Source organism: Vollenhovia emeryi, unplaced genomic scaffold (assembly GCF_000949405.1).
Source record: "Vollenhovia emeryi isolate VEMERY1.0 unplaced genomic scaffold, V.emery_V1.0 DF939146.1, whole genome shotgun sequence".
NCBI classification, from domain to species: domain Eukaryota; kingdom Metazoa; phylum Arthropoda; class Insecta; order Hymenoptera; family Formicidae; genus Vollenhovia; species Vollenhovia emeryi.
This window is the reverse complement of record NW_011967220.1, coordinates 1400659-1420317: the sequence shown is the minus strand read 5'-3', so window position 1 is coordinate 1420317 and position 19659 is coordinate 1400659. Positions and strand designations below refer to the sequence as shown.

Sequence of the window (19659 nt, the reverse complement as noted above, 5' to 3'; positions counted from 1 at the left end):
TCATGGCTCTGACGATGTGACAGGAGGCCTCGGGCCGGGCAATTCGTTGAACGTCATTTTGCGCAGATCCCAGAATGAGCACGATCTTGGAGAAGATCGCCTCGATCGAGGCCGAGGTGAGTCGACCGTTCCGCGTAACTCCGCTGCGCGCTACCGCTCTCGCGGCATTACCGCTCACCCCGGCCTCCTCTTCCAGATGGCCCGCACCCAGAAGAACAAGGCGACTTCCGGGCATCTGGGTCTGCTGAAGGCGAAACTAGCCAAGCTCAGACGCGAGCTGATCACCCCGAAGGGCGGCGGCGGGGGTGGCGAGCAAGGTTTCGAGGTCGCCAAGACCGGCGACGCTCGCATCGGCTTCGTCGGTGCGTTCGCCTCCCCAGATTAGATCGATACCTTGTACTCCATTGTAGGCCGTGTTCTACCTTTATGTCAGTCTGATAGATTAACATCCCGTTAGGTCGACGGTTTCTCGATCCAATTGTAACGCGAGACTCTTTGGGAGTGCGATAAGATGTTGCAAATTATGCCGTACACGACACTGTTTCTTCCCGCGCATAAATTCACCCGGAGACTAAATTTGCAGGTTTTCCTTCCGTGGGAAAGTCCACTCTGCTGAGTACGCTCGCCGGCGTATACTCCGAAGTGGCGGAGTACGAGTTCACGACGCTCACAACTGTTCCTGGTTGCATAAAGTATAAAGGTGCAAAGATACAGGTAAATCCATTTCCCCAGAGGATTTCAGTTCGTTACATAGCGTGTGCGTTTATTTGCGCAGCAACTGCTGGCAGATAGCTACTTCTTGTCTTTGTTGCACATCGGATGATCTTTGAACGATGATAGAGCGATGACTTTGCAGCAATCACTGTGTAAACACCATTTTGTGCATTTCTTTTTTTTTGTAATGCGGAGGGAAATCCTATAACTTCGGGGTGCCATTTCCGACATATCTTGTGCACCTGATAAAATTGAGCGTTTGTCTGATTGTCCATCTTTAATAATGACATAAAAAAGTAATTGATACTACTGTCTCTGATATTAATGTTTCTAAATCTCTCTGAGTTTAAATTGACATAACTTGTACGTGGCAGTAAAATCGAGTAAGATTGTAACGGAATGCATGTTGCAGCTGTTAGATCTTCCAGGTATTATAGAGGGCGCGAAGGACGGCAAAGGACGCGGACGGCAAGTCATCGCCGTGGCGCGAACGTGCAGCTTGATCTTCATCGTCCTGGACGTGCTCAAGCCGCTCGGTCACAAGCGGCTGATCGAGCACGAATTGGAAGGCTTCGGTCTACGACTGAACAAACAGCCGCCAAACATAACTTTCAAGAAGAAAGACAAGGGTGGCATTAATTTACAAACGATGGTAAGCAAACGAGGCTCATAGGGGTTGTTAGCCTCTCGCCAACCCCCTTTTTGGAAGACAGGGATATGTGTGGCAGGATACTCCTGGTAGTTGCCACTTCTCTCCGAGAGAGAAAGGTAGCGTCCAGCGGTATCCGCGGGTGGATTTGAATTTGGATCTTCTCGTCCATTTGTTTATCAAGCAGCGCACATTTCTCTGCGCCACGCTCGCCACACAATAGCAGCATTGAACGTCGAAGTGAAAAATTATTGCGTTTGTTTCAGTGCCCGCAATCCGAACTGGATTTCGACACGGTAAAAATGATCTTGTCGGAATATAAAATTAGCAACGCGGACATCACGCTAAGATACGACGCCACGTCAGACGACTTGATTGACGTTATCGAAGGAAATCGTGTTTACGTCCCTTGTATTTACCTCTTGAATAAAATAGGTAATTGTGCAATGATTAAGTGCAAACTTACAAGTGTAATTGCAATAAGAACGGTCGACGATTAAGAATTTCCTCCCGTAGATCAAATAAGCATAGAAGAACTAGATATTATTTATAAAATTCCACACTGCGTGCCGATCTCAGCCCATCACAAATGGAACTTCGACGATCTCTTGGAGAAGATGTGGGACTATCTACAACTTGTTAGGATGTAGGTTTGCAATTTATATTGTTGTATAAGGTAATTTATATAATTCAATTGAAACGACATACAATTTTTATGTTTACAACAGTTACACGAAGCCAAAGGGACAACTCCCAGACTATAATGCACCCGTAGTATTAAATACCGAAAAGCGAACTGTGGAAGATTTCTGTAACAAACTTCACAGATCGATTGCGAAAGAATTTAAATAGTGAGTCTTGTATATTTCATTATTTTTCTTTTTGGAAAATGATTGTTATTTGTTCTTTACTGGATACTAACTAACTGGTCATGTTCTAGTGCGTTAGTATGGGGCTCGTCGGTAAAGCATCAACCTCAGAAAGTAGGAAAGGATCATCTTCTTTGTGACGAAGATGTTGTGCAAATTGTGAAAAAAGTGTGATGTTTTCTTTGTCGTTTTTTTGGGCAGCACAAATAAACTTGGCTAATGACATTAATGATGTCCGATTTGTAAAGAGATCGCATTTTAATTAAGTATAATGGATATGTTATATACGCACGTATAATATACGTAAGTTTAAATCGCTATTACATATATTTGAACAATGAGAAGACATGCAACATAAATAATGAAGAGCTACGGTTAACCTTTAGGATATTATAAATGCATTTGATTTTATATATGTGAAATCGTGTATAGAACAATCTCGAGATTATATTTTATACGTCATTAAAATTTTTTTCAATGAGTATATATCATGTAAAAAAACATTTTTTATCTTATATGTAGGATCAAAGATATCAATTATCGATATGGTATCGTATAATGTTATATTTTGTAGTGCATACAATTCATGACAAATAATTTGCTTCTTAAAGATGGAAAAGATATTTTCATACTAAAAATTAATTTATCCTCACATAAACATATATACACATAGAGTCTTATACATTAAGTTATTTACAAAGTTTTCAAAATGTATTCCTTTCTTTGTTGATCCAGTAATTTTTCCAGGTGTTCACGTCTTGAATTAGCGTCGTTAAGTTTTTTATTGAGGCTCTTTATAATTAAAACTTTTTGAGTGACTATAAGTTTTATCCTAAAAGAAAACATTATATTCATCGAGTCAATATTTGTCACAATGTGTTAATTTACGATGTCAATCTGTGTATTAATCTTATCGCGCTATCGGACGTTAATCTTTACCTGCTATGCAACTGTGCCATAAGTTGATCTCTGTTAATATTATTCTGTGTTATCTCTTGATAAAGCGATGCAATTTTATCTTCCAGCTCCCTTTTTTCCGTCTCAATTTCCTGCCGTGCCATCTTTTTTGCATCGTCTCTCTCTGCAGTTAACCGTACCATCATCTATAAATCGACGAATTGCAAATTTAACAACAGTAATTGTAACATTATTGATTATTTCCATGACGTTCACCTCATTCATATTATTGAGGTTGGATATGCATTCTTTTAATTTATTTTCTGTTTTCTGAAACTGGATTTCCGTACATTTGTATCTTTCTTCCAGCAATAGTAATTTATTTTTATAAATGCCCTCGCTTTTAACAGCGGCTTGCAATTTTGCGTCACAATCCTCTTTCACCAGTCTGAAAAAAATTTCGGCAGTTGAATCGTAATTTTCTTTATACTTAGAGACGTTGTAAACTTACTCCAACTTATTATCGAAACTTTGCTGCAGCTTAGCTTGCGTTTCACAAGATTCTTTTTCTAATCTAACTATAGCGATCTCTATCTGCTTGTCCCTCTCCTTTTGACAATTGTTACGAATTGCGCTCTCCGCCTTTGTGAGAGTCACGCTTTGTTCCTGTTTATAATTATCCGCCCACGCGAGCCATTCTTTTCTCAAGGATTCCTCGAAATTCCTCTTGGCAATTTCGTGTTGCTCTCTTAATCTTTCCGTTTCTTTCTGCAGGAAAAAAAAGTTAAATGATTATACAAATCACTGTTAAACGATTGTTTCTTGTTCAACGGTGAGAGAATAACTTCGACACCGACCTGAAAATGCAATTCCGCTCGTTGTATCGTCGCGCTTGTCTCCCGGTCGCGTTTCTTTTGCTCTGCAATGAGCATCGATTTCTCTCTTTCGAAATGCTCCGCGTATGTCTTTTGTTGCGCCTGAAAATGTGCCCCTTGCTCCTCCAGGTTCTCCTTGTACCTACTCAATATTATGATTTACACTGACTTAAGATTGTAGTAAAATTACAATTACACTTGGCAGGATGACGATACCTTGCTGCCAATATGTCCTTCTCCTTGGCTAACATTTTCTCGTGGCTGTCCGTCAACTCGATTCGCAATTGCTCCAATTGTTGATTCGACCTGCGCATCGCGCGCAATTCCGTATCCTGTAATTCTTTTATGTGCGCACGTCTTAACTGCTGTATCTCCTGCTGATGTTGCTCCATCATGTGGTGCAATTCTGGCTCTAGCCCTTTTACCGTCATCTCCTGCGATATCAGTAATCTTCACGTCATTTTTAACTATTTATCGCGTCGTGCAACTTCGTTGTGTTGTATAACATTTTGTCTGTACTGTTAATTATCACTTTAGACATTACAAATGGAAAATTTTAGGCAGAGGGGATGAGCAAAGAGACCAATACCGTGAACTTGGGTGGCTTTGGCACTGTTTCGATATTTTTTAGAGTGTTCAGACTGTGTGCAAATTTAACTTTTTAAATACCCATAGTACATAAAATAATACAAAATGGAGACAGCGATAAATAAAAAAAAATGTTGAGGTAAATTTGCACAGTATAAACAAATGCTGGAAAAGTGCCAGAGCCACCCAAGTTTACGGTAATGAATCTCCTTGCTCATCCCATCTGCCTAAAGATATTATTTTCCATTGAGTTTGTAGTTTCGAAAGTGAAAGTGATTTATATTTATTAGTCGACGTAAATTAACGATTACTTTGATCTTTGATGTTCTCATTTCCAGCCACCGTTCGCGCCGGATCTTCTCGGACGCTGCTATATTGTCCTTCGCGCGTTGCAGTTCGACGGCGTGCCTCTCGCTAATTGCTTTCAGGTCTCGCTGGACCTTCTGTTCCATCTCTTTAATTTGTCGCGCCAGAGAGTCGCATTTCTGCGCGAGATCGGTCTTCTCGGCGAGCAGCTGCTCGATAAACTTCTGATGGCGCTTCACGATCGTCCTGTACTTGTTCTCCAACTCCTTCGTCCTGGCAGCGTGATGGCGTTTCTGCGACGTCATTTTATCACACGCCGCCTTGCGCTCGGACTTCAATTGATCCTTCAGACACTCTATCGCCGCGTTTCGCTCCTCGATTTGCAACCTCGCGGTCTCCAAGTCGTCCCGTTGACAGCCGAGACTCTGCGCCTCGCACCTGCGGGAGGAGGAACGGTTTTCACATTATTTTTCGCCCGTTTAAATTTCCTTCAACGCGCAAACACGCCTTGCTTACGAGATACTAAAAGTCAATTCCCCACCTACTAGGATTTTGGCAGGACGAGAATACAGTTGTCACGTTATTAGCAGCGATGTCGGTCCCCGGTGGGTCTTCTGCAATAAAGATTATAACAAATAAAACGGAGCTCTCAAGTTTATATACAGGGTGAGTCGTTTTAATCGACGCACGCAAATATCTCTTCGGGGAAGGGGGCTAGCAAAAAATGACCTGGGCAAAAGTTGTAGTTTCGAGGGGGACATAAGATGGTGCCATTAATTTGACCTTGAATAGTTGCTTGAAGGTCACGTGAAAGTCACCTTCAATTCTTACGAACAACTTTTGTCTGAAACATTTTTTGATTTGTCTAATGAGACACGTTGTATAATTCTCTAACGATGCTAGTCTATTAATTCTAAAATATGCCACATGGGAATTGGACAGACCCGCCATTCGTATATTATTTTCGGTGTAATTGTTTCAAAAATTGTTTCATAAATTTGTAATAATTTTCGATTTGTCTAAAACATTTTTCCACATAAATATTCGTAAGCTAAGGACTCTAACGAGAACAACCATAGCTTTATTCAGTTGAAATTCGTTCAGTTTTGAAACAGTTGGTATTTAAAATTGTGAGAGGTCTATCCCATGAAAAAAATGAAAAGTTGACGTCAATTTGCTGTCATATTGACCAAAGTATGACTTAAAATTGATCAATATAATGAAATTGACATCATCTTCACTTTTCACTTCTCCTTGGGGATGAGATCCATGTGCGTGTTAGCCGAAGTTTCTTTTACGTTTGTTCTGGGGTCAAGTGTCAGTACCATTTTCTAGCGTTCCTAAGAAGGTCATGATGTCTTCGTAAGTTGTTGCAATTGACCCACATTTGTTCACGGCAACATCCTTCTCCGGCTCGATCTGCGCTCAATTATATCTGATTTTTAATAACGGAGCAACGAGTTATCGCGTTTACGAATATCGACGTAATCCTTGAATAACTCGGACTTTACTCTCAAAGACGAACTTTAACAAGTTGAACCTCCGCCGCTTACCTGTCCCGAGTACTTGCGCATTGCCGGCTCGAGATTAGCATCGTACTTGACTTCAACGGCCAGTAAATCCACCCGATCGCACTCCGCGATTTCAATATTGCTATCCTTTTCCAATTTCTTTATCGTGTCGCACAACTTCTCGAACGAGCTCGGCGGCTCGATCAAATTTTGATTGAAATCGTGTTTTTCCTCACGTAACTTCCGCGCTGCCATGTCCGCTTCGGTGCGTTCGCTTGCGGGAAAATGCGTTAAATGGGGCATGAAATGGGGCAGCGAGCCGGCCCACGAACTTATGCATTTATTTACGCGCCGCCCGCCGATCGCCATGGTGATGCACGTGTTGTAAACAAGGGTGAATGGGTCCTCTTTCGTGTCGGAGAAATACGACATGCACGCATATGCAAAATTGCAGGCGAACGGGAACGGAGAGACGATCGTGTGCTAAACCTTTTTCATTTAACCCTTTGGGACCTAATGCGTGATAAAAAATGTTTTTTAACAAGACCATCATTTATTACATATATAAATACTTACAAATAAGTCAATTGTACGAAAAATAGTACAGGGTGAAATGTTTGTGTATGTTACAATACACAAAAATTTTCAATAATTGGAGCACTATTGCAACAGCATATTCCTGAGACCAAATCAAGTAAAAAAAAGTAGTGTACTACTTTTCCCTCTGACAAACAGTTATCGAAATAGCATAAGCTAAACATTGAAAAAGTTATACCTTTTCTCTTGAATAGGAAAAAGTATTAGGCAAATCAAAAAATGTGAGCAAAAAAAAAACGAAGGATTATAGAGACAAAAGATTACATTTATCGGAATACAAAGAATTTTATCGTATTGTCATATCGGTCTCGGAGACCTCCCTCTTGCGCGAGAGGGTCTCGACTGCCTGTCCACTGTGGGATTGTCTACTTCCACCCCGATATCTTCCATTTCAGACCTCGGTCAAGAAAACCCCTATCCATCGGAATCCCGAAGGGAAGGATCCCTCTTATCGGGACTCCGACCTTATCGCCGCTGTCCGAGATCGCGTTTACCCACAGAGAGATCTCACCCCCTCGAGATCTTCCTACCAGCGCGACCCCCGGCGTGATCCTCGGGGGTGGCAATTCCCACAGTAGTCACAGGTGTCGGCTGTCGGTGGCGTTCGCGGGGCGAGGTTTCCTAGGTGTTTCAGGCGGCGGCGGAGGCTGCGGGGGCGGAGACCGGGAGGCCGCGGGGTTGACGAGGCGGGAGGGACGGGGGGGCGGATGGGACAGGCGGAGAGGGTGGTACGTGCAGAGCGGCCCTTCCGACCCCTCGCGGCGTACGGCGGTACGTACCGTAGGAGAATCGATCTAAAACTAGGAGTCGCCGCAGTAACCGCTGGGAGGAAGCCAGTGTTACAATTCGCGGGGGCCCCCGTCGTATGCGCCAGTGAAATCTTAGACGCACGCCAGTTTAATCGCACGTACGCACGGCACGGGACGGGACGGGTCGGGACGAGACGGCACGGCACGGTACGGCACGGCACGGCACGGCACAGTACGGCACGGCACGGCACGGCACGGCAAGGTCGTCGGGCCAGGTACGTCCACGTCGACGGACGTGTACGGCACGGTCGCCGCCAGCCCCTGCTCGTCGCTCCTCTCGCCCGCGTTCGCCACTCGCCCTCTCTTGCGCTCGCCGCTCTGTCCCTGTCCTGGCGGCACGGCAGCAGCACAGGGGCGGCCGGCCGGGGGTGGCCGTGCTTTAATCGCGGGATATAACGGAGGGTGTTGTGCGCTCCTCGCTCTCGTCTACCTCGCGTACGTGCGCGCGAGGGACGGAGCGAGGCGCGGCGCCGTGGGTGCGACGAGAGCGGTGAGCAGCATCTCGGGGAGGAGGAGCAGCCGCGTGAGGAAGGGAAGACACCACCACGTCCGTGTCGGCCGCCAGTGATACGAGTCAGCCAGAGCCAGACAGCCAGCCAGCCAGTAGCTACAGCCCACTTATTCGGTCAGTGAGTCCAGCCAGCCAGCCAGACGGATAGCCGGCCAAGCCAAGTGTCGCGCCCGATAGGAAGAAGAGAGAAGAAAAGAAAGAAAGAGAGCGAGAGAGAGAGAGAGAGAGAGGGGAGGGGGCAAGGAGGGTGCGAGAAGACGAAAGAAAGACAGAGAGAGAGAGACACCTTGCGAGGGTGTACGCGCGAGCAAGGCTCTGGGCGGACAGCAGCGCGACCAGAGAGCAGCATCCCTCGATATATAATGCGACGTGCAGCAACCTTCTTCCCCTTCGCCTTGGTGGTCGTTCCTTCGGAATAGAGCCGCGCGCTTGCTGCTGGGACGGTTCCTTACCTGCAGGGCTATGACGTAATGGCAAGAGAGGTACGCATACATCCTTCCGGCAGCTCTTCCTTCCCTTCTCGCGCGCATGCAGTCAGCCAGCATCCACCCCGCGGGTCGTCCTCGCGACGACACGGCCGGGAGGGGCGGGCGGGAAGGAGGACTCTCGCGGTCCCCCGCTTATTTGTATCGCGAGCGAGAAGAATCGTCGTCGTCGTCGTCGTCGTCGTCGGGAGTCGCCGTGTCTTCTCTCGGAGAGACGGCCGAGGACGCCTCTCGATGACCTATTTTCACGTGACCTCGTGACACCCGACGATCGGTCCTCGGCTCGCACCCTTCTCCTCCCTTCCCCTCCCACCCCCCCGGAGTGCATCACCCTCTCGGCAAGGCCGAACGGCCGAAGGGACGAGCCCTTCGGCCCGCTCCTTCCTCCTTGGAGACGCGCGCTTTTTTTTTCATCCCCCCCCGTCGAGAGGTGCTCGCGCGAGTGCTCCACTTTCTCGCCCGTGGAGTCGCACGGCCTCGTTTCGGGACGTCTCCTCACCCTGTGTGCCCATGAGATTGAGATTGCCCCGAAACGTCCCGATTACAGGACCGTGTTTGCTCAGGGGGATCCTTGGTGATTAATCCCTCGCTCTACCTACCAACCGTCCGCCCTGCCCTCGCATTTATTTCTCGCTCTATCGACTTATGTATATCGTGCGCGTGTACTCCCAGAATCGCCCCCCCCCCCGAATTCTGTCCGCGGATATCGCGGATTACGTCTCTCGATGACTCCTAATCCCCTCGCACCTAGCGCTCATTGTGACGGACACGCTTTTTCCTCATTTGTAATATGGCAGCACATAGTTGTAGAGATACTCGCTGGCTGTTGTCCTAGTTTGTGGACATGTTCTGAGTTATGATTCGAGTCGTTTATCACCATCCGCGATTTCTAAGGGGAATAATAAATAGAGAGCAAACATGTTCGAGCGTATCTCTTGATAAATAGAGAATTGGGTCTGCGGAATATTTAAGATTGTCCTCACTTGTCATCGTTTCTCCTTCGCATTGGAATTCATCACCTTTGCTAACGTGGAATAATCCCTTTCATTAGCATTCCCCTCGTATATACATTAAAAAAAAAAAGCTAAATAATTATTTCTCGTAAGAGAATTCCTAACTGTTTTAAAACGCTTAATTAATAGTTTGCATGCTTCTGAAAAATTTCTTATTCTTTACTGTTGTTTTTCCTTAGCTCAGCTTCTTATAATTTTATCTTAGGCGGATGATTCGAATTCCCGCTGTCACGTTGTATAATAATTTTTCTTCCTAACGTAACTTTCCGCGAGGCAACGCTTTTAACGTTAGCGAGATCTTTCGCGTTATTTTATTCGCACGTAGATTCTTCCCCGACACTTTTTTCCCATTTGCAAAGTCCACTTCATCACTTTATTCCTCGATAGAAGCCAGTTCGTCGCTTTCACGCGCTCGCAGAATCCCTGCATCCGTTTTGTCTACTGGTAGAAACTCTCTTCACGCTTTTCCCGCTCATATAGACTCGTCCTCATTGCCTTCTTACGATACACCCCCGCTACTCGCTCGTAGATTCTGCTTCAGCGATTCGCAGCATCCCGGAATCCTTGTCACTTATCAGTTTGCTGGAATCCTCTCGGGGAAAGTCCGCAAGATAGAAATTTTAAATTCAATGCGCTTTTTGCAAATATTCTCTCTCTCTCTCGACCTGTTTATATTGAAAATTATACACAGAGCAGAGTCGCGAGAATGTTACTCTTTCGTTCGTGGAATGCTTTTCTCGCTCGTAGAACGCTCTGTACCTCATTGTACGTTCGCCCGTCGTTACTTTGCATGCTCGCAAAATTCTTCCCGTCGTTCTGCACGCTCGCGGACTCTTCCATGTAAAATCCTTATCATCGTTTGTCACGTTTCGCAAAATTCCTGTCTACCTTTTGTTTCACTGCAGAAGCCCCTTCACGTATTTACAGTTTCATGTCAAATCCTCCGGAATATTCCGAAAAAGATCCTGCCGGATTTGACTCTACTTGCGATTCATAAGACAAATAAATACTTAAAAATGAATTTGTAACTGTTATTAAATAATTTTTACTCAGATTAAGGGAGGATTTGAAGGGATACTTTTCGGATTTCTCGTTAAAGAATGCACCTGAGCTCGTGTTTTCAACGAAGAAATTTGCATTCTCGGAGAGTCCACATTTTGCATGGCCTGTTATATAATTAAACGGAACATTCTGAAGGCGACGGAGAATCGAATTGTTCCTTTAACAAGTACGCGCAATACGAAATAAAAAAAAATATCTAAGAGCAAATATCGAGGAACGTTTCAATGCGAGCGCATCGGAAAGACGTCGTCGCAGGAGGGCGGGCTCTGTTAAATATTTGTTTAGCGTTATTCCTGGCTCGTCGGTTATTTCGAATTCCGCGACTTTAGAGCCCGCCGAGTGTGACGGATTTAAGTAAATCAAAAATTCGCCAGGTAGACGACGGCGGCGGCGGTTCTCGACGATACTTCGTTAAGGGATGCACCTGGGTACATTCACGTTGCAGCTGCAGGCGGTTCCCTATTTGCTCGTTAGCACGTTGCGATGTTGTTTACTAAGTTCCATCCACGGGCGGGTTCGCGAATGCGAGGGGGGGGGGGGGTTATTACACGAAAGAGGTTGATGGTATTGCTAGGATAAACGTTCAAGTCTATAGGCCTGTGAAATCTTTGAACTTCCGGGGTTCTGCTGGGCGTTTGGACTTTCACGTTCCGTAGTCGCTCCCTGAATCTTATCGAGCTCCTCTGTATTTTCATGTAACGCTGTCAATTATTACTCGTCTGGATTATTATTGTATTGTTACATAAATCTTTTTTATACCATTCAGTCTCTTTAGTCCGTGGGTTCTTCCCGGCCTCTTTTAGGCCCTTCAATTTTTAGCGTTAATTAAATCCGTAGATCGTTCGGTTAAATCGAGCACTCATACATGTCTTGCGTGTGCGCAATAATTAGAAATATCCAACAAATATGACAATGATAATGAAATCCGTAGATCCTCGAGTATTTCAGTAGACACCATAGATCGGTGGTGAGAGAAGCGCTGGAAACCATTGCGCTTTAAATTCCAACACTTTTCGACCTGAGAATAACTCTGGTCTGAAGGAGCGACAAAATTAAAAAAGCACCAACGAAAATCAATGCGATAACTGTGTAGAAAATAAAAATAAACAAATGGATTTTTTTTCATTCGATTAAATCGAGCACCCGTGCATGTCTCGCGCGCGTACAATAATTATGAACGTCCAACAAATATAATAATTATATATTAGTATGAATAATGAATGACCGGCAAATCCTGCTGCGCGCTGCACAGAATAAATAAGCGATATTACAAGTTAAGACCGGTTAAACCAGGTCAGTGCTTTCGATCATAAACTGCGCACGCGTCCTACACCCTTAGCGCCACCCCGTTGAGGACTAGGAACAACCCCAAACATAATGCACCCCTTCGGCTCGCATTATTCCGAGATCGCTAGCGACGTCGTCGGGATGCAATCTTGCCGATCGAAGAGTGCAGAAACGAGTGCGTTCACAGTGAGAAAGTTACGATAGAGTGCGCGGGACGAGGCAGGGGCGAATATTCACGGATAAATTGTGCGCGGTGCAATGTGCGCCTCTAAAGTAAACCGAGCAAATTAAAACAAATTAACGAAATACGTGCACAATTCACTGATTCGAAAAATAAAGCAAAACGCCGCGAAGTCTCCGAGTGGATACGCGTTGCCGTAAGTGTCCCGCCATGCGTTACTGCCCTTTCAATAATACGAGTATCGTTAGATGCGATCGCGTTTGGCGACTCGATGTAAATCAGTTTTACGCTACTTGATGTACACGTAAATCTGAGTACATAGGTACAGAGGAGTTTTTGCGTTGCGAATTTTGAATGCTCGTGGCGATCGTGAATATCTGAATATTCAAATTTCTAGATTCCGAGACCTGAGAGAAGGGGATGTCTCTTTAGATTCTTAGATGCGTGGGATTTCAAGTGAATCTTTAACCCCCGTAGGTTTAGGTCTAGACTTTTTAAACTCTGGAATTCGCAAATGCAGTAATTGCATTAAAGTGCGATAGTTCAGAAACACTTTGCACGCATCTGAACGTGTTGATTCCTGTTTTTTGAAAAATAATTTTCACGTTACTTTGTTGCCTCGATCGCCAATGTGTTAGCCACAGTCGTACGTTGGTGAACCTAGAACAATTTTTGTAATCCTGTATGTCCTGCATGTTAAATCGTACCTACATTTGTCGCTTGATTCTCATTTAAAATTTGCACCGGACTAGCACAAGTGATTTAATATAAGATGTGATCCTGTTGCGGCGTTATATTAAAAGTTTAGAAAACGGTGAAATATTTGATAGTTTTCACACGCGAGATTTTATTTACCGGCCGGTTCTATACGGCCACTATATGTGTACGAAGCGTGCTGGGAAATTATTTACTCCATTTAACATCTGGGCGACAAGCGCGTTTCCCGGGGTCAGTTCTTCAGGCCTGTTCGCACGCTTTTCTTGTCGCGAATTATTTTTAATTTGTTTGCGAATCATGTCTTATATATATGCGAAATTTCTTTATTTCTTCACGCTCCTACAAAGCGGGAGAACAGTTTATTTTAGTGATTTATCGTTTATGCATACATTGTATATGTGTATATGCAAATTTGGCAACTTTCAAATACGCACAATGCTGCATTTTCTACAGCCGTATGCGAAAAAGAGCTATAAAAAGTGTAAATCGCACGTTTCAATTAATGCCAGCGTAAGTCTGCTGTTTTACCCTTTTTCCAACGTTCAATAACTTTATTTTTACAAAGCGCTTTAAATGCCTGCAAGCTTGCATGAGCTTCCGGAGAACATTTAAGGTCAATAATAAATCGCAAATGTCAACCATTTTTAACTTTACCCGCGCATTAAAGTGCAATACACACTGGCATTTTTTCACTGTACTAAAATTAATCGATGTCAGATGTCATGCCCTTTCGATCACGCAAAAAATTTCCCTCTCTTTCTCTTCTGGCGCTTGAGATTTTTTTTAAAACTACGTTTAACATTTTTCTCGTAAATTCACATTCCATTTCTCCCTTAGTTCGAAAGTAATAATTAACATCACTCGTGTACGTCACTCGTATTTCAATAATACATTTTAATTGTTAAATATTAATACTAATTCTCTCATTCTCTGGTGCAGGAGTTACGGACCAAGAGACCTTTTAAGATATGGGACAGCTGGCGTAACGTAAGAAAGGGACTGGTCGCTGGCAATTTCGAAGAGTTGATTGCCCGAGGTGAGGAATATCTAAATTGAAGTCTACAAGTTTAGTTATTACTCAATAAATTGAAGCAAAAGCAATTAAAAGCCAAATTGCGTTTATAATACACCTTAGACATTAAAGGTGCTTCCTGTATCGTTAAAACGATCTGCAATTTGATTAAAACTACGCATCCAAAATGTCTGATTTAACAGAACAAACGTTTCTAAGGCAGCCATTTATTATCCATCTGTCGTTTTCTACGTGTAAATTAGCGCGTTGAACGTGGATGTGTATCTTGTTCTCGATATTCAAGATATATTGGATTACTAGTTGCAAGATATTGCTCCTTTATGCAGAACATCTTTTTAAAAGAAAAGGATTGCTTTCGGGAAAGAGAAACCGGAAAGATCTGAAAAAGACTTTGAGGAAGATGTCAGATTCTTTGGAAAAAATGTACGCACAGTGTCGCGCACAGGATAACTCCTGCAAGCGTCACGCATTGTCCTTCCGGAGTACGGCTCTCTCCACCTGTCCGGCCGACCGGCGAAGAAATATTTCCGGTCGGAAATATTTCCGCGCGGCGTATCGCGGCGCGGAATTGCATTATCTGTAAAGTTCCTTTGAAAGTGTCGCTCTCGCAGCACACATTTCTCGCAACATTTCTCAGAAACAAAGCGCCGTTCGTTCGTTCGTTCGTTCGTTCGAGGACGCACCACCATTATTCGCAACTACGCCATTCACACGATTACACACAGTACACGCGACACGTGGCACACGCATATGCGCGTTCATTTAAACGGAATACATAACACACACACACACACAGATGTGCACGCGCGCACGCACACGCCCACGCCCACGCACACGCTGACGTTAAAGCGTTATCACAACCCTGAACGCCATCTGACATCCCGACCCTTGGGCCAACCCTTGCTTTCAGGTAAGGAAAAGCTGGGCGTGCCACAAAACGAGAATGTCTCGATAGTCTTGGAGTCGGACGGCACGCAAGTTGAGGACTGCGAGTACTTCAAGACCCTAGGAAACAACACGATCCTGCTCCTGTTGCGGCAGGGCGAACGCTGGTGTCCTACTGGCGTCGACATCATACGCGCTGGTAGGTGAAAGGGACCACACACAGATCGACTTTAGGAGAAATCGGCAACTTGGTTGAGGAAGCTAAGATTGGAGCAACACGGGCGACAGAACATTTATAAAAGACACCTAAAGGAAACGTGAATGTCTAAAGGATTTTAAAAGACGAGGATAGTCAGGGTACTTTACAGACGTCATGTCATACGATAAATTAGATTCACAGGTAGAAATGAAATTCTTATCAGAGACCTTTAACGATCAACCAAGTAGCTTTTCTTCTGCACTCAAATGTCTCGACTTTCTGGATTTTTGAACCCTCGAATATATAGCTTCTTTAGAGTCATACGCGCTGCTATGTAAAGGGGATATTGCAACGATCAACTTTGGTTGATGGAAATCGACAACTTGGTTGAGGAAACTAATCTCGAGGCAACTGATAAAATTGAAACTGATCAAACTGAATTACATGTGGATCAAACTGAATCCTTACACACACACAAGCCTTTAAACGATCAACCAAGTAGGTTTTCTTCTATTCTTAAGCTCTCTTTAGATGTTTTGGATTTTTTAAGACAATCTTCTTTATCACCCGAAACCTCTTTAGACTTTTGAATCCGTAAGTTTTTTGGCTTCCTTAAGATTTGTGGATCTCGCACTCTTGCGATGGATCACCGGCACTGATTGTCACGCCTTGCAGCACCGAACACCACCCGTATCCCCCGCAGCCGCGGTGTCCACCGATAACTCATATAACACGTTTTCTCTTTCTCTTCCCCAGCAATTTCGGCGATCCCGAAAATAGTCTGCGAGACGATCCACGCGCTGGAGTTGCACGATGAGACGCCATCGTGGAAAATCATGGACAATAAAGGCCGAGTCACAGTGGTGCTGCACTGGGACCAGCGCTCGTCATCGTCGTCGCAGGTGCAGCAGCAGCAGTCGAAGCCAGGCCCAGACGCCCAGACCTCCAAGTATTCGCCGACTAAGAAAGTTGACCTGAATGGCGGCCAGCGGCCGCCCCTGGTGATCCAGACCAGCTTGGACAAGCTCGGTTATGACGGCAAGGCGACGCCCTTACCCGGCGAGATCGCCCCGTCGCGGTACATCAGTCCGCGAATCACTGTGATAAATCATGACGATATGGTATATTCAATTTGCAATTTTACTTTAAGCGTTTCATCTCTAGATTTTCGTTCAATCGCACAACTTTCTAAACCCTATCGCAGAATCTATGATTGAAAGGATCAGTGCGCGACCGCGTCATCCAATTCATTTTCTTAAAGTCCTGAAGAAACTGATCCGTTCATGCTTTTAAGAAAATGGGTCAGCTCAACGTTGCACTGAACTTTTCAATCTCAACAATGATCTACCATACTAATCCTATAGCCAAACATCCAAGGGCTTTATCTATAGATCGTAGTCTTTTGTCAACCACGATTTTTCTAAACAATCAATTGACAGCTCATCGTGTTACTTACAATTACAGAGGTCGATACGGCATTGGTTTTTTTTATGTTAGTTCTTTAAAGATTTTAAGAAAGTAGACTCTATCATTGTTGTACCGTTAAATTCTCCAACCATGTTAGCTGTCTCACTTTCGAAAAATTCTGACGCAAACTAAATCTTTATCTATGACGCTGTAAGCTTATCTTTATCGTAACAGCAGCAACCGGGGCAATCGCACCTGCCGGGCCGTCTGGTGAAGCAAGGCACGAATTCGTTCGACAGTACGACCATCCACATCCATACGCCCGAGTGCTCCAACCACATTCACCAGCCGGTCGCGCGGAACGGCAGTCCGGTGAATGGCGCCGACGGTGCCATCGGCGAGTGCGATTTCCACTGCTGCGCCCTGCACGAGGAGGGTCGCAGGATCGCTGTACATAAATCGGTAGCGACGTCGCCGATCCAGGACGCGCAGCATGCACAGTATCACCCGCATCATCCACATCCACAGCAACAACAGCAAACGCAGACGCCGTCGCCTCAGCCACCGTCCTCTCTATCGGACGGCACCAAGCGACCTGGCCTGAGCAAAGGCCATGTTCGCTTTCGCGATACCGCTGACGAGGAGTCAAGCTCGCGTCTGGCCGGTGCCGCTGGCTTCCACTTACATCACAATCATCATCATCATCCTCAAGAGCATGACAGCTCCGAGTCCGAGACGGAGAACACAATAATGGAGGACGAAATTGTGACCTCGGAGAAATTTTTGTTACTGATCGATCAGCTGACGGTTGACCAGAAGCACCACCTTAGCATCAAGGACATTGGCATCATATTGGAGCGACTTAGCTCCAAAATCCTCGACGTCGAGCGGCTGGATCGCGAGAGCGAGAGCGAGGAGTGTTACAATTGGACGATCAAGGCGATCATACGGGGCGATGTCCTGCGGGAGCTCGGGGTGATCTACAATGGGAATTATTACGCGATCTCAGAGCATCCCGGCTACAAAGAGGAGTCCGAAGAGAATAACGAGGATAACGAGGAGGAGGAGGAGGATAGACTTTAATATGATGCTGTTTTACTAGATAGATAGATAGATAGATTATACATCTATTCCTGGTTATTATTAAATTAGGACACGTTGTCAACGGAAATAAGGACGGAGATATCACGTGGTATTTCCATTGAGTCCGAGGATTTTTTGAAAATGTTGAGAAAAATTGAATAAACCCGAACCTTTTGTGAGTTTCCTCTGGGAGTCTGTAGCGTCTCCTAGAATTTTCCAAGGGATCTCTGTGATCATTCAAGGATTCCCAGTGAGCTTGGGTTTTCTTAATATTTTCTAGGAATTTTCTAAGATTAAAAGATACAGCATTGTCTTGTGCCAAATATATGAAAGTTCTACAGAATTAACCGCCTAAGATTCGATGAACTTAGAATTTTTAGACCGAATCTTCTAAGATTTCTCAGGATATTCATACAATTTTTTGAGATTTTGGAATTTCCTCCTCAGGATTCCATAGGATTTTTTAAGGAAATTTTCAACGTTATCCGCCCTGTAAAATCTTACGAATCTGTGTAAAATCCTATGTGCATTTAGAATTTACATTATTAATTTTACAAGTTTCTACATTGCCAATTTTAAAGATGTCCAGTGTATTTTTAATTTAGAATATTTTTTGATAAAAATTTTAAACTTCTTAGAAGAAATTGTATAATTTTGTTTTAAATTCCTACATTTTTGCATTATGGACAATTTCATTTTCTTGAATTGTAGTTTATTCAGAACCTTGGATCCTAGATTCCTCCCTCCTAGAAGTTATGGGCACCTTAGATTTTAAATAAAATATCTTACAATTAAACTAAACACCATAATTCTAGGTGCCTTAGATTCCAGGTATCTTAAATCGAACAGATTCAAATATTTTAGATCCTAGGTACTTTAGACCTTAAACATTATGTAAATTCTAAATTTCTTAGATCCTAAGATTTAAATTTTTAGATCCTGAGACTCGATTTGAATACCTTTTTTCTTCAGTCTATATTTGTGATTCTTTAGAGCTGTGTATTAAATAATTTCTAGAATTACTACGTGCTCTCGGAGAAATCTGAATGTAAAGAGAAGTCTTAGGAGACTATCGAAAGGATTTTATAATTTCGACTATCGAGATTATAAAAAGATGAAACTTTAATTCAATTGTTTCATTAGAAAAAATATACATATAGATTATAATTAAAGAACTTCAGTGCCACTGTCGCATAGCTTTACTTTTGTACAATTTTGTGGATGTTAATTTTCGAATTGAGGAAATTTTGATAAATATTCCCAAATTTTACGAAACGTTGTGCCAAATCTTTTCATTCGTCATTATAATGACTTTGCATATCGGTCTTACAAGCAATCCAAAGATCGACAGCTTTTTCGAAATTCATAAAATCCTCGGATCAAAGACGAGATCCACGGAAAAGCGAAAACCGAGTGACGCGTGCGAATTACATCCGCGTCGCGTGGAGGAACGTAATTCGAAAGACGACAGAGGGTAGATCGTGACGCGCCATTTCTTCCGAATATGTTTCTTAATGAGAAAAAAAGAGAAGAAACAAAGCAAGGGAAGAAGGGGATTGCAACGTAATGGAATCATGTAATATGATATAATATACAACTTTATTAAAAACTAGTTCTAAAGACGGTTGTTGAAATATGTACTTATTAAAACTAGTATGTATACTTGTAGGAAACATTTTTGGGATTACGGACGTCGATTCCGTAACCGTCCACAACACTGCCCTTGAAAGAGAAGTGACAAAGTAAAAGGGTGAGAATGAGAGATAGACAGAGGAAACGGGAGAGAAAAGAGAATGTACTAAAAGTGGCATGGATAGATACAATTCGACTCGACAAGATTCGGCTAAATTCGATGAAGTAATTCTTTCTTTTTCGTTCGTTGCAAATAACCTAATTCTTTATTCTATTTAATATTCTAGGATAATTTGTAGATTCACAGAAAATCTCAAGATCGCTTTTTGAACTTCAACTGCCCAGCAAA

General features: G+C 43.8%; 3 protein-coding genes across 7 annotated transcripts in view; 2 read left to right on the top strand and 1 right to left on the bottom strand.

Annotated features, from left to right (window-relative positions):
* Positions 1-2716, top strand: part of LOC105566228 (GTP-binding protein 128up) — a 4581-nt gene extending 1865 nt beyond the window's left edge. The window contains exons 2-9 of the mRNA XM_012020069.1: positions 14-116; positions 197-362; positions 584-714; positions 1127-1366; positions 1630-1798; positions 1880-2009; positions 2092-2214; positions 2304-2716. Coding sequence (XP_011875459.1) covers positions 75-116; positions 197-362; positions 584-714; positions 1127-1366; positions 1630-1798; positions 1880-2009; positions 2092-2214; positions 2304-2406 — 1104 coding nt within the window. The 5' untranslated portion in view covers positions 14-74 and the 3' untranslated portion in view covers positions 2407-2716. The remainder of the gene's footprint in view (positions 1-13; positions 117-196; positions 363-583; positions 715-1126; positions 1367-1629; positions 1799-1879; positions 2010-2091; positions 2215-2303) is intronic.
* LOC105566229 (centrosomal protein of 131 kDa-like) lies at positions 2421-7091 on the bottom strand. The gene is made up of 10 exons (XM_012020070.1): positions 6452-7091; positions 6224-6317; positions 5440-5512; positions 4904-5336; positions 4221-4438; positions 3987-4146; positions 3641-3897; positions 3406-3577; positions 3172-3335; positions 2421-3064 (listed from the first exon to the last, which is right to left on the bottom strand). The coding sequence occupies exons 1-10, from the start codon at positions 6839-6841 to the stop codon at positions 2926-2928; spliced, it is 2100 nt and encodes a 699-aa protein (XP_011875460.1). The 5' UTR covers positions 6842-7091; the 3' UTR covers positions 2421-2925.
* Positions 7092-7785: 694 nt separating this feature from the next.
* Positions 7786-19645, top strand: LOC105566230. Of its 5 annotated transcripts, none has more exons than XR_001009260.1 (6): positions 7786-8808; positions 14011-14107; positions 15015-15188; positions 15945-16309; positions 16830-19254; positions 19348-19645. XR_001009260.1 is itself a non-coding variant. In XM_012020072.1 (5 exons), exons 1-5 carry the CDS (start codon positions 8797-8799, stop codon positions 17676-17678), a joined length of 1494 nt encoding a protein of 497 aa, XP_011875462.1. In that variant the 5' UTR covers positions 7786-8796; the 3' UTR covers positions 17679-19645. The 5 variants fall into 5 exon arrangements, 3 of the variants coding, with proteins under 3 accessions (XP_011875462.1, XP_011875461.1, XP_011875463.1); XR_001009259.1 differs by having other exon boundaries at positions 16830-19535; positions 19610-19639; XM_012020072.1 differs by having other exon boundaries at positions 16833-19645.
* Positions 19646-19659: the final 14 nt, after the last annotated feature.

Excerpts from the sequence above, each read along its gene's own strand:
- LOC105566229 (XM_012020070.1), bottom strand. The coding sequence starts at position 6,841 with ATGTCGTATTTCTCCGACACGAAAGAGGACCCATTCACCCTTGTTTAC. Across the intron at positions 4,147-4,220 it reads AAGGACATATTGGCAGCAAG|GTACAAGGAGAACCTGGAGG; the intron begins GTATCGTCATCC and ends AATATTGAGTAG. Across the intron at positions 3,578-3,640 it reads AGTTTCGATAATAAGTTGGA|ACTGGTGAAAGAGGATTGTG; the intron begins GTAAGTTTACAA and ends AATTTTTTTCAG.
- LOC105566230 (XM_012020071.1), top strand. Across the intron at positions 14,108-15,014 it reads CGAAGAGTTGATTGCCCGAG|GTAAGGAAAAGCTGGGCGTG; the intron begins GTGAGGAATATC and ends CCTTGCTTTCAG. Across the intron at positions 16,310-16,829 it reads TGATAAATCATGACGATATG|CAGCAACCGGGGCAATCGCA; the intron begins GTATATTCAATT and ends TTATCGTAACAG.